The sequence below is a fragment of the Furipterus horrens genome, unplaced genomic scaffold (genome assembly GCF_987537825.1).
Source record: "Furipterus horrens unplaced genomic scaffold, mFurHor1.1.pri manual_scaffold_6, whole genome shotgun sequence".
NCBI lineage: Eukaryota > Metazoa > Chordata > Mammalia > Chiroptera > Furipteridae > Furipterus > Furipterus horrens.
The window spans coordinates 130,302,799-130,317,259 of record NW_028327176.1 but is presented as its reverse complement, the minus strand read 5'-3'; the positions used below and the strand labels follow the sequence as shown (position 1 = coordinate 130,317,259).

The 14,461-nt window shown below is 32.6% G+C and overlaps 1 protein-coding gene across 4 annotated transcripts in view; it reads left to right on the top strand.

The window, feature by feature from the left end:
* The window catches only part of SNX14 (sorting nexin 14), a 99,641-nt gene extending 88,580 nt beyond the window's left edge, over nucleotides 1-11,061 (top strand). For all 4 annotated transcript variants that reach the window (XM_090279637.1, XM_090279638.1, XM_090279640.1 and 1 more), the window contains 9 exons: nucleotides 508-619; nucleotides 3,515-3,555; nucleotides 3,699-3,818; nucleotides 5,591-5,714; nucleotides 5,976-6,137; nucleotides 6,302-6,397; nucleotides 8,483-8,574; nucleotides 9,481-9,537; nucleotides 10,862-11,061. In XM_090279637.1, coding sequence (XP_090135763.1) covers nucleotides 508-619; nucleotides 3,515-3,555; nucleotides 3,699-3,818; nucleotides 5,591-5,714; nucleotides 5,976-6,137; nucleotides 6,302-6,397; nucleotides 8,483-8,574; nucleotides 9,481-9,537; nucleotides 10,862-10,900 — 843 coding nt within the window. In that variant the 3' untranslated portion in view covers nucleotides 10,901-11,061. The remainder of the gene's footprint in view (nucleotides 1-507; nucleotides 620-3,514; nucleotides 3,556-3,698; nucleotides 3,819-5,590; nucleotides 5,715-5,975; nucleotides 6,138-6,301; nucleotides 6,398-8,482; nucleotides 8,575-9,480; nucleotides 9,538-10,861) is intronic.
* The last annotated feature ends 3,400 nt before the right edge of the window (nucleotides 11,062-14,461 follow it).

The window sequence follows — 14,461 nt, the reverse complement described above, 5'->3', positions numbered from 1 at the left end:
GATTTTCCAAGTTATATTTTCACATTTAGTTTTTGCTAAATCCTTTTAATTTTTGCCAACTTCTTTTAATTATCAAGATAGATGTGTGATATTGTAATACTTGTTTTATAGTTGAGAAACTGAGAAATAATACTAGCTCAGGTTTAATCTTCCTTCCTGTGTATCAGGTAGGTGCTAAATACTTTATAGAACAACATTATAAAGTAGGTAGTGTTATTTTCATTTTATGCATGAGGAAATTTACTCTTAGGCAGTTTAGAAACTTTTCTAGGAACACCAAACTAACAGTTAGAAGAGCCAGAATTCTAACCCAGTAAGTGACTGTAGAGTCTGAAGGCCTGTCTACTCTATGATACTATTCTTTCTATAAATGCAGTTTTATTATTCTGAATATGAATTAGCTTTTGAGGATTTAAAAATTGTTTTCTTGGTTTAAAAAATTATTTTAAAATAGTTTAATCACCCTTCTAGATTTTTAAACTTTTTTTTTTCCTTCTTTTATTAAAGAAACTTCTGCAGCATCCAGAACTGAGTAATAGTCAACTTCTGGCAGATTTTCTCTCCCCCAATGGTGGAGAAACACAATTTCTTGATAAGATACTACCAGATGTCAATCTTGGTAAGTCAAATTAGAGAATCAAATATAAGAGGATAAACTGAAAAGAATTAGCATTTTCAGATTAATTTCGAAAAATAATTTATATAGTGAAGCTGTATTTGTATAAGAAGCCAAAGGGCTTCTTGCACAGTATTGGTAGGAATATAAATTGGAAAACCACTTGAAAAAACAGTTTAGTATAAAACTAAATGACCCAGCAGTTTCTCTCTGAAATATATATTCTAGAGAAGCTTATATTCATATTTAAGAATGTTCAGAGCAGCATTGTTTATAATGGCCAAAACTGGAAATAATTCAAATGTTCACCAGCAATAGAATGGACGGATAAATTGTGGTAGAGTCATTAAATGAATACCTATAGCAATGAATACCTATAGCATATAGCTTCTTGCAACAGTATTGATAATCTTAACATGTTGAATTAAAGAAGCAGGACACAAAAGAATATATGCAGCATGATTTCTTTTATATAAAGTTAAATGCAGACCAGAATAATATAATCCTGAAAAGTTTGAATAAAGTTGGTAAAGATAATAATGGAAGGAAATCAATCTTTCTAAATATATTTATATAATGTAATCTTAAGTCTATATTGACCTAAACAAATGGCTTAAATATTACAAGTAGGCATTTGGCTTTCATCTGTGTCTTTTCAAATTAATATATTAGTTGAGCCAAAATGTTTGGTATGTGTGTGTGGAGGGGTCTTCTTATCAGGGGAAAATGTGAGCATATTTTATATTTGCTTATATAACATAGAATTGGTTAGACCTAGTTACTGCCTAGGTTTGATTGAAGGAGAAGAAATGTTCAAAGTGACCAAGGTTTCTATTTAATCAACTGGGTGAATGTTGTTACTTGCTGAGACAAGGAATAAATTAAGAGCAGTTCTGAACTTGTTTAGTTTATAGAATTTAGTTGCAGAAATTTTATAAAGAAAGAGAGGCCAGGAGATAGGCAAGGAGTAGAGATTTGAGTGTTACTTGAAACTAGATTGAGCAAATCATTTGGCTCAGAAGAGCGTATACTAGAGAGAAAAGCATAGAATGGAAACCTGTAATTTGAGGACCTTTGGAAATTCTAATGAGGGAGAAGTGGTATATGGGGGTACTAAAATGAAAGAGCCAGGTGGGATGGTTGGGTGGTTTGCATGTCATAAAAGAATCTTTATTTTTGATTTCTATTATTATATCTTGCTATTGTCATAAGTCTGCTTTTTCTAAATTGAACTGAAGGAAATTTAAGTAGTATTTATCAATTTTGCCTAATTTTTGCAGTCATTTCTAAATGCTTGAGAAAAATCTTTTGTTTTTTAAGGATTTTTAATTGTATTTTTCTCCATTACCATTTAGTTCTTTATACCCCCCTCCCCTCCTGCAGTCACCATACTGTTGTCCATGAGTCATTTTTCCTTTTTGCTCAATCCCTCCACCCCTTAACCTCTGCCCCACCCCTTAGACTGCCATCCTGCTCTCTAGCTATCAGTGTGTCTCTATTTTGTTTATTAGTTCAGTTTGTTTATTAGATTCCACATATGAGTGAAATCATATGGTATTTGTCTTTCTCTGACTGGCTTATTTCACTTAGCATAATGTACTCCAGGTCCATCCATACTGTCACAAAGGGTAAAGTTTTCTTCTTTTTTATAGCCAAGTAGTATTCCACTGTGTAAATGTCCCATAGTTGTTTTATCCACTCATCTACTGATGGACACTTAGGCTGCTTCCATATCTTGGTGATTATAAATAATGCTGCAGTGAACATAGGGGTGCTTATGTTCTTTCGAATTAGTGTTTTGGGTTTCTTCGGATATATTCCCAGAAGTGGAATCGTTGGGTCAAAAGGCAGATCCATTTATAATTTTTTGATTTATCTCCAACTGCTTTCCACAGAGGCTGCACCAGTCGCCATTCCCACCAACACTGCTAGAGGGTTCCCCTTTCTCCACATCTTCTCCAACACGTGTTGTTTGTTGATTTATTGAAGATAGCCAGTCTGATGATATGTCATTGTGGTTTTAATTTGCATTTCTCTAATGATTAATGACTTTGAGAATCTTTTCATATATCTAATGGCCATCTGTGTGTTCTTTTTAGATAAGTGTCTATTCAGGTGCTTTGCCCATTTTTTGACTGGGTTGTTTGTTTTTTTGGTGTTGAGTTTTATAAGTTCTCTATAAATTTTGTGTATTAACCCCTTATCAGATATATCAGCAAATATGTTCTTCCATTCTGTGGCTCATCTTTTTTATCTTGTTGATTTTTTCCTTTGCTGTGCAAAAACTTTTTGGTTTGATGTAGTCCCATTTGTTCGTTTATTATTTTGAAGGGAGGCAATCTTAAGATGTTGGTATTTTGTTACAAGAGAATGTGGAGATAAAGTAAAGAAGAAATTTGGTAAACAGGATTAGAATGTATATTCTTAATCTAGAATACAGAATATAAACTACTCAAATAGCAATTCAAATGTAGCAATTTTAAAACTTTTTTTCTTTTGACTCACTTTTGTATACCTTTAAATATCTTTATATATTCACCATTATTTAAAATCTTCATGGAAAATTTCGAATATACACAAAAGTAGAGAAATTTGTATAATGAACTCCTTCCTCTATTTCCATAGTTATCAATGCTTGGCTTGTTCTATCCCTTCCCCCACCTGCCACCCAACTGGATTATTTTAAAGTAAATCCCAAATGTTGTATCTATAAATAGTTAAGTATACCATAGTTACTGTAAATTTCTGTTGTGTGAAGTGGGCAATAATAAATATTTCTTATCATTTTACTTTTTACTTGGCTGTTTAGTATTTAAAATTACTTAGTAAAGTATTCAAATAAGCAATTATGATATATATTATGCCTTCATAAAATTAATAATATACTTCTGATTGCAGGGAAAATTATAAAGTCTGTTCCTGGAAAACTAATGAAAGAGGTAAATAATTTAAGTATATTCTATTGTATAATATGATAGTTAAAAGCATATTTAAATATTAATAGATTTTAATGGGTTATGTGAGACTGAAAATCATAATCTTAATTTTCTATTTGTATACTATGATCTCTGTATTACCACAGAAAGGTCAGCATTTGGAACCTTTCATCATGAATTTCATTAATTCTTGCGAATCTCCAAAGCCTAAACCAAGTAAACCAGAATTGACCATTCTCAGCCCTACTTCAGAAAACAACAAGAAGGTACTGAACATTGCCATAAGAGCCATTAAGTCTGAAGTTGTCCTACTTGAGATGACTTTTCCATTATAAGGAGAATCCTGTGTTAATGAAGTGGATGGGACTTTTAATTTTCTTTATATGGAAATCAGTTGTACAGTATAAGGAGGGTATTGCAAATAGTTGCTTGGTTCTTTGCTTTAACAGTTTAAATGTTTCTTTAGATAATGTATTTGCAAACTTCTATTTCTGTATTTGGGGTATTTTTTTAAAAGCGATTTTCTGAGGTTATAAATCACCAAATTCCAATAGTCAAGGAATTACTTGCTATAATGTATTTATATTTATTTGATGGTATTACTAATTGTAATGGTTTATAAAGTATTTTATCTATTCATTAAACAAGTATTTTATTGTGTGCCTACTATTGAGTGTTAGGCACTAGGAATATATATTCTCTGTCTGCAAGAAGCTCAGCTTAGGGTAATAGTAGTTTCCAGCCTGGGGAGCTATGTGAGCTCAAAAGACAGTCTAGACTTACATTAATTTTAGTAATATATTTATTAATATTTTTAGATTTAAAAACTTACCTGCAAATGATGGCATGCTTTGTTTCATTTATGGCTAGGACCTGCTATACAAAGGGAATGATTTCAGTGTTTCACCATTAAATAGTACAGTGTAGCTTTTTTTATAGATATCCTTCAGGGGATTAAGGAAGTTTATATCTGTGTTTACAGGTGGACTGACTTTCTTATTTTGTCCTTATCAGGTTTTGGTATTGATGTTATAGTAACCTTTTTCTAATTTGCTGGTAGAGTTACTGAAATTATTAGTTTTTAAAATAATTGATAGAACTTGTTGGTAAAGTCATCTGGGCCTTGAGTTTTGTTTGTAGGAAGATTTTTTTTAACCAAATTTAATATCTTTAGTGATTATAATATTCTAGGTTTATTATTTTATGAATCAGTTTTTGATAGGTCATATTTTTCAACAAATTTTCCATTTTATCTAAATTTGAAAACCTTTTAACCTAAAATTGTCAATAATATTCTCTTTATTTTCTCTGACATCAGTAATTATGTTCCCCTTTATTTGTGTCCTCTTTTTCTTTTCTTTTTTGATCAGTCTTGCCAAAGGTTTTGCGCATTTATTTTTTGGCTTTGTTGATTTTTTTCTATCAAAGTTTCTTCTACTTCCATAATTTCTGCTGTTTGATTATTATTGAGAATAGATGCTTTTTGTAAAGTTTGGGGTTAAGTAGGACTTAGTTGCATTTAGAGATTTAGGTGCATTTCATCATTCATAATTCTTCATGTCTTGTTTTTTTGTTTTTTTTTTTTTTCACATTAATCAAAGTCCTTTCTGGGCTTTGACTATCATTGTCTAGATAAACTTTGCTTAAAATTTAATGTTCATCTCTAAACAACCTTTAATTAAATAGCGATTTATAATTTTTAAATCATGTTAGTTTTAAAATTAGCTCTCATTAATACCTTTATACATTTTTATGCATTCATTTGCTCCTTTTGGTGTAAAGAAACATAGTCTGTATAGATAATGAAATACCTGTTGTGTCTGAAATGAATGTAGGCTTTTTTTAAATGTTTTGGGAGGAACATTTTTTAAATTCAATATTAGGTATAAGTGTGGAATTTTAGACAGATCCTAACTTGATGTTCTGTTTTGATTGGAAAATTTAAATGTCTTTGCTCTGTGTCACTTTAGCCTTAGTGATTATTATCAGTAGGTGTAATAAACTACACATCTCTTTATTGTTTCAACTTTTACTTCAGCTTTTCAATGACCTGTTTAAGAATAATGCAAACCGTGCTGAGAATACAGAAAGAAAGCAAAACCAAAATTATTTTATGGAGATGATGACAGTAGAAGGAGTTTATGATTACCTGATGTACGTAGGTAAGATCAATGTGGTTACTGTTAAAATGTTTTTTACTCAGGTATCATATTTCTACTGTGATACAAAATAATGCTCGAGTATTTTCCCATTGTAAGTTTTTTAAAAATTGTAGGTACTTTTATAAGAATTCAGTACAATTGCCTTGAACATAATAAAATTACTAGTGTTAACAAGTAAAATGTTGAGCAATTGTGTTTTTTATATTGGTAAATGTTAAAATATTTATCTTAACAACAAAGTATTTTATGTGATGCTTTTAGGACGAGTTTTTCAAGTTCCTGACTGGCTTCATCATCTCTTAATGGGAACTCGAATCCTCTTTAAAAACACCCTGGAAATGTATACTGACTACTATCTTCACTGTAAACTAGAACAGTTATTTCAGGAGCACCGTTTGGTCTCACTTATAACTCTTCTTAGAGGTTTGTATTTTCTCATGTGTTTGTTTCATGTTTTGTGTACTCTTAATGATTTTATTAGGATCTAAAAGTCTTGTTTTCATTTGTTTTATTAGTATTTCCACTATGAGGAAATACATACTTTGTGTATAATAGGTGAAAATTCCAGAATTTTTTTTTTTTTCTAGATGCTGTATTCTGTGAAAACACTGAACCTCGCTCTCTCCAAGATAAGCAACAACGAGCAAAACAGACTTTTGAAAAAATGATGAATTACATTCCAGGTGTAATATTTAAGTAGTCTACTATAGATTAAAACTCCTTTGAGGTCACAATGTATAGTAATTATTGAAGCTAATTTTTACTGTGAGTTTTCATTTTAGAAATAGTTATACGGGCTAATTAAAATTAACTCATTTGTTAAAATTTGTTTTTTATGATGATAGCACTGAGAATTTTAAGGCAAGGCTGTTTCTACACGCACAAATAAATAGATCTTTTAACATAATAATCAGAGTAGTCCAAGTGACATATTTGTGGGACAGTTGGAATCCTTTTGCCTACCATGAGCACCTTCTGTGTGCCAGGCACTATGCAGAGTGCAAGGGATTTAAAAAAGTGTATTTGTATAGCTCATGTCTAGCAGGAAGACAGACATGCAGTCAAAACATACATGCAATAATAAAGTCATGTTCAATCACAGAGTTTCTCAAAGGAGGAGAATGACCACCTCTCCCGTAAAGGAGGTAGGCTCGGGCCACTAAGTAAATGTATGGCACTAACCTCTTACTGAGATAGGAAATACAAGGAAAAAATGTCAGGGGATCAAAGCAGAGGATACTATTTAGTTTAGGACATTATTCAGGGGGAAATGTCGAGTGAGCATTTAGCTGTCCATGTTTGGAAATTGGAGGAATGACGGTACAGGATAGAGATGAAAGTCACATGTGAGCGGATAATAATGACCATGGGGAATAGAGTAAGAATTGAAGAAGGCTGAGGACTGTACCTTAACAGAATCCTCATCATTGAAAAATTACCCTCAGAATGGTTCTGCTGCTCTGTGTGATGACAAGTTAAATTCCTGCTATTTTTGAATAAGTCTTCTGTAGGTAAATGATGAAATAATTTCTTACCTGTTTTATAACATGATGTAGCATTCACGGTTTTAACAGTGTTAGTTTTGATATTCAGGAACAACATGGAAAGCCAGTGAATGTAATAATTTGTTATTTTGCTGAAGCACAAATTTGAATCACATCTAGTTTGAGACTTTCATTTGGGGAAGGAGTAATTTAGCTAGCGAGTAAGCTTAGCATGCCATTCTGTTGTCCTTTACTCTTCATTTCTTAGTGACTCCTGAGGGATCTGAAAGGATCACTTATTTTTGTCCATATGCTCCAAGCATATTAATTGAGAAATTCTATGTAGTATTAGTGAATTAGAGGATTCAGAAAGATCCATATTGGGTTACATAGCTTGAAAATACTAAGGATCTACTATGCCTATTGTGAATTGAATTTGGTCTTTGTCTTTTAGGGTTAGGTGAGCGAATGTAAAGTGAGAATCTTCTATGACCAGCGTTAAGAGTTTCATGATGATTGCGGGGAAGGGACAAATATTTGAGTGCCTTGTTTACTTACAAATGATTTTCTTGTTTGGGGGAAAACATTCAGAGATTTTAGTAAGAACTATTTCTTTTTGGTAACAGAAGTGATGCATTACACTTTTTCGACTCTAAATTAGTGTTTAAACATTTCCTAAAAGGATTGTTTTGTAAGATGGTTAATAGTATTTATGCAAATAGAACAGAAACAAAGTGGTCATATTCAATGAAGAATGTCTATGTTAAAAATTAAATTAAACCTTTTTTCCTGATATTAAGATAGTCAAACATGAAAATACATAGAGTAAAAAGTAGGAACTATCCTCTTCCCACTGTGCAAAAATAGCCACGAGCTCCAGTTGGTGTTAATCCTCAACAGACGTTTTTCTATGCATTTCTATACATGTTTGTACAAATGTACAGACATAATTTTAGGGTTTTATTTTATTTTTCCTGAACGGAATAATACAATGTGTATTATTTTCCAACTATCTTTTATCCCTTAACAGTATAGGCAGATTTCTTTCCTGCGACGTTCTGTATGCCTGCAGTTTTATTTGTGCACATGAATCTCCTAAAAGAGGATACCTGGTACTGCATTTCTCAACTTGACCATAGAACCCTTGCAGAAACCTGGTTTAGAACATTTTGATTTATAATTTTTGCATAATATCTTGGAAACAGGATATTTTCTTTTATGATTCAGTTAATGATGAACCACTTTATGATATAAAATTGTTTCACATTTGACTTTCTTGTTTAGATCTGATTGTCAAGTGCATTGGTGAAGAAGCTAAGTATAAAAGCATCAGGCTTCTGTTTGATGGTTTACAGCAACCAGTTCTCAACAAACAGGTAAAATTCATTAACGCAGGTTGACTAGAGTTGGCTAGGTTTGGTGAATGATGCAATAGGGGTCTGGTATATTACTTTTTAAAAAAGATTTTATTTACTTTTTAGAGAGAGGGGAAGGGAGGGAGAAAGGGAGAGGAACATGGATGTGCAAGAGAAACGTGGATCAGTTGCCTCTTGCATGTCCCCAACCCGGGACTTGTCCCACAATCCAGGCGTGGGCCCTGTCTGGGTATCGAACCAACAACCTTTTGGTTCCCAGGCTGGCTCTCAACCTACTGAGACACACCAACCAGGGAGGGTCTGGTATATTATTAACTGTGAAGTGACACTATTAAATCAAGACAATATAATTCAGACATTCAAATTGAAACAACTGTGTTTTATTTGTGTTACTCCTTTTAGAAGTAACTACCTTTTTTTCTTTATAACATGAATTGTTTTGATTTAAAATAAACATTTATTGTAGAAAATTTGGAATATACAGAAAATTCATGAAATGAAGTAAAAATTTAAAAATTGAGAATTTCATCATTCAGATAACATAGAATAACCACAGTTAACATTTTTATGTTTAGATTCTATACATATCTGTTGAGATCTTAATATAGTTACAATTTTGTATCCTCCTCGTTTCTTTAAATTTTTTGTTACATATAAAATATATAACATAAATGAATTCAGAGGCATGATAATAAAATGTCCACATGTGAACACAGAAGTATCTAACACTCATCTTAAGAATAGAGCATTATTGATACTATCGAAGCTATTTTTGTGCTGTTTTGATACTGAAAATTCTATTCCCTGCCTTCCCATTTAGAAGTAACTACAGTCCTGAATTATGTGTTTATCATTTTAATGGTTTTCTTTGTCTAATGCCTTAAAATTCTTTTTTTTATGCTTTAGCTCACTTATGTTTTATTGGACATTGTAATACAAGAACTGTTTCCAGAGCTCAATAAGGTAACTGAAAAGCGGCAATTTTATTATTTATGTTTTTAATCATATGCTGACATTTATTTATTTATTTATTTATTTTTTAATTTTTTTATTTTGGTTTTTCAATTACAGTTGTCCCCTTTTCCCCCAATTTCTCTCCCCCACCCAACCCACCCCCTCTCCCACAATCATATCCCTCCCCGTTGTCCATGTCCATGAGTCTTTCATACAGGCTCTTTAATTAATCCCTTCCCTTACTTATCCCCCTTCTCTCCCTCTTCCCTCCCCCCTATTGACTGCTATTCTGCTCTTTGTTCTATTTAGTTCCTTTGTTTGTGTTGTTCTTTAGTTTCCTGTATTAGGTGATATCATATGGTATTTTTCTTTCTTTGCCTGGCTTATTTCACTAAGCATAATTCTCTCTAGTTCCATCCATGTTGTTGCCTGACATTTATTTTAATAGGGACGTAAAAATTAGGGAAATCCTTGTGACTATGATCCTTTTAAAAAGGAACAACCTTAACAAACGGCTCTTGATATTTTCTTTATTCAACATGCTCAAACATAGAATGGATTTTGATGTCAGGAACTGAATAGCCTCTGCCTTGACTTCAGCCTTTCCTAATTAAAAGCAGAAAGGGACATTATACCCTATAGAGTCTTTCCAGAGGAAGCTGTGAGGTTAAGTCCTAGCACTAGAATGGACTAAGTTCTTCAGGCTTTCATCTGTAACACTGAATGGAGTATTTTGTAAGTCGGACTTGAATATTTTGGAAGCAGCTGAACTTATATTAACCTGAGAGCACAAAATGAATTTTAAAAAAGGATGGTAATATTATATTGACCTCTGAGGATTTTGAGGTTTGAGCAATGTTTACGTTATTAGTTTTTATTGATTTTATTTTTTGACTAATCCCTTTGGTCAGATGAATTAACTGCTCTTCAAGGCTGTGGTATAGCAATGAAATGCCAGTTTCACAGAGTAGAAGAATTCAGATTTGGACTGTTTACCTATTAATTATAAGCTTTTATTATATTAGTGTTATATGTATATTAAAACAGGGTGGCAGTTATGGACATTTTATGTTCAATTACAGTGAATCAGTACAGGTAATCTTCAGCTCTCTGAGATTTTATAAGGTCTCTGCCTATACTTTGCCATTTTTCTCATCTCTAAAACAACTATACTTGAGGCATATGCTAGCTGATTACTTTTGGTTTAATTTATATATCTATATATAATTTATATATGTCTTAGGTAGAATTTTAATACAGTGGAACTGCTAGGCAATTCACAAATGAACCCTATTTTATTGTCTTATATTAAATAGATTTGTTTTTACTTCAGGTACAAAAGGAAGTTACCTCTGTGACGTCCTGGATGTAAACATTTGGATTTGGGATCAAATAACCAGTTAAAATTTCTGCTGTGCTAGCATAGTAGATATGTACTGTTTGTTTTTTTTTTCTTTTACTTTTTGTATATTCTTGTACATATCATGTGATTCTGTGTCTGAAATTTTGATTTTTTTTTTTGTTTTAATAAAGACTAACAAACTTAATTATGATTAAAAGTGATTGTTTCATGACCTTTCATTTTATACCTGTTATCTAAATTTTATGAGAACATACATCACTTGTTATTGCCATTTTTAAAAGAGATCATTCATAATTCCCTTAGGCCAAACTGACAAGGCAAACAACCTTTGTATTGTATCACTTTGAAAATAATTATATTTAGTGTGGAGAAATAGAAGTAAAATCTTATTTGTTTTCTTATTTAGAGTTGATACACTTTAGGAGATTTATTTTCCCTTTTTCTTCATTTTCTACATAGTTAACCATGTGTCTGTAAAGAAGACATCCTTAGTGAGTTTTTCAGAACAGACAAAGGACTTCTTGCTTTTGTTGGGTGATTGACAGGTTATAGCCCTTTAAGGAATGAAAACTGAGTGCTTACAAATATTTGTGATTGTGTGGTTGCAACTACATTTCACTGAATGTACATAATTATACTCCAAAAGCTTAAAGGTATAAGCAATTTAGTCAAGTAGATTTTTGGTTTATGTTGTCAGTTGTCTCTATAAAAGAAACATGTGGAATTCATTATAATCCTTCAGGAAAGTTAATTTAAATGATTATTTTTAAAGATTCAATATTTAGAATACTACTTACAATTCCTTCCCATTCTTCGCTTTTCTCCTTGAAACAAATTTGTCTCTCAAGATTGAGCATTTTGTGTTTTGTTATTAGGTTTACTGTTCATTCCAAATATATTTATTGAGTTTCAGCTCAATATTAGGCACTAAGCTGGGTTTTGTGGGAACTCTAAAATATTATTTGGAAAAATTGCCCATTCAATCATATTATTCACATGTTTTTTTAAGGTTTCAAAAAAATGGTCATTAGGTGTTGCTTTTTAAAAAAGATTTTATGTATTTATTTTTAGAGAGAGAAAGGAAGGGAAAAAAAGAGGGAGAGAAACATCGATGGGCAAGAGATAGACCAATCAGTTGCCTCTCAAACTCCCTCAAACAGGTCCTGGCCTGCAACCCAGGCATGTGCCCTGACTGGGAATCGAACCAGCGATCTTTCAGTTCACAGGCATTCAATCCACTGAGCCACACCAGCCAGACCATGGTGTTGTAAATTTTTGAAAAGCTTTTGTCTGTAGTTGTTATATTTTTAATTGCTTGAAAATTGTAGAATATGTGCATTTCCAAGAATCGGTGCTTTAATATTAAGCCTTAAACATTTGGTGATTTCTCAGGGACAGGTAAAAAATTAATCAGGCTAGCTCTTTACATTTAAATGTATAGCATTTTGAACATTATTATTTAAAATGTCACTGTGAACTAAAAAAATAAAATATTTTACAGCCCTTTTTATGACATCTTCATCTACTTGCCTCTAAATTGTGATATTGTTTATGTAGATGAGAAAAAAATTGTGAGTGTGTAAGTCTTCTTGGACTGTCATTAAAAAATACCATAGACTCTGGGTAGCTTAAATAATAGTAACTTATTTTTACAATTCTGGAGATTGGGAAGTCCAAGATTAGGGTGCCACACTGTAGGTTTGCGTACATGACTTCTGTGTATCAGCAAATGGAAAGAGAAAGAAAAAACTTTCTTTTCCTCCTCCTCCTTCCTCTCCGCCTTCCCATTATTATTACTTTTTTCTCCTTCTCCTCCCCCTTCTTCTTATTTCTCCTCCTATTCTTCTTCTTCCTCTTTTTTTCTTCCTCCTCCTTGCCCCTTCCTCCTGCTTCTTCTTTTCCCCTCCTCCTCCTCCTTTTATTATTTCTTCTTCTTATCATCATCATCATCATCATCATCATCATCATTCTCCTTCCCTTCCCCCTTCTTCTTCTTCCCCTTTCCTCCCCTTCTTCCCTTTCTTTCTCCCCTCTTCTTCTTTCTCTCCTTCTTCCTCCCCTTTCTCCTCTTCTCCTTCCCCTACTCCTCCCTTTTTCTTCCTGGTACTACTCTTCCTTCACCTTCCACCAGTTATACTGGCTTATGGCTCCACCCCTATGGCCTCATTTAACTTTAATTACTTCCTAATGGCCTCATCTTCAGATATAGTCACATCAGGTTTAGTGTTTCAACATAGGAATTTTAGGAGGACACAGTTCAAGTCAGCAATTGGTGACCTCTTTAAAGAAAATGTGATATATAAAAATCTACATCTAAAATTAATCATTCACATTATAAAAGGGCAAGAACTAGATGCAATATCTATGGGCCAGGCATTTTGTATACTTTGTCACATTTTATCATCCATCATAGTAACTCTCAGATGGTATTATTCCTATTTATGGGAGAGGATATTGAAGCCAGAGAGAGTGGTGAAGTGAGAATTGAAACTTAGATCTGTCTCTTTAGTCTTCACGTTCTTGTCAGTGTTTCCCCATGAAAGGAGCTTTCATTTCCAAAAGTAGTCACTTTCTGGATCCCTTTAAAAAGTGTGTTCCCTTTGTATATTCCTTTCTATTCGTGTGTGTGCGTGTGTGTGTGTGTGTGTGCACAGTGTCTACTGCATGTGCTTTCACATTTTGAAATGTGTTTATAGAAACTATCAGTGGTTCTGGTTGGGGAGATAAAATGAAATTAAATATATGGAAGACACTTTGAAATTTATGAAGGACATAAGCTTGTATTATAAATATAATCATTTATAGATATAAGAAGATTCTGAGAAATGGTTGAAAGCAAGCACTTAAATTATCATTTATTGACTTAACTAAAAACCATTAGATTTTACAATAGAATATAAACAGAAGTCTATTTTGCCACTCTTCTTCTTAGCAGACTATATAATGCTATATGTGCAAGTTGTAATTTCAGATATAGGTAACATTAGAATACAGATGACTAAATGAATGCTAGTTTCCCATACTGGACTCCCTTTCAGTGTGTGTTCTCTTTTATGTACCCAAGAGTATCTTGAACAGTGCTAGTAGATACACAGAGGAGAAATCTTTAACCTGAGGCCTACAGGCCCCTAGAAGATTGTTAAATCCAATGAAAAATAGTTTATATTTCTCTATTTTTTGTTCATTTGATACTTAAAATTTTTTTCCTATAATATTATATTAAAGTATTACTTCACTCCAGGTAATAGATTTATCTGTATTCCAACAAAACTTTATTTACATAAAGCAGTGGCAGGCAGGATTTGGCCCTCAGGCTGTGTAGTTTGCTAATCCCTGGTAGAACAGAAATGGGAAGGGAAAGGGGATACTGTTAGAGAAATTGTAACACCTTCATACTAGGGAGTAGGGGAAGGAAGCTACACAATTTAATCTTTGGAGAAAGGCAGCCACCCTTCTTGGAGAAGAGTTGATTGATCTTTTGGTTTTAGAAGGATTAGAATAAAGAAGAGTCAAACTGCTCTGCACAATGGAAAGGGCATTTTTTAGGTGGAGAAATTATTTAATGGGGGA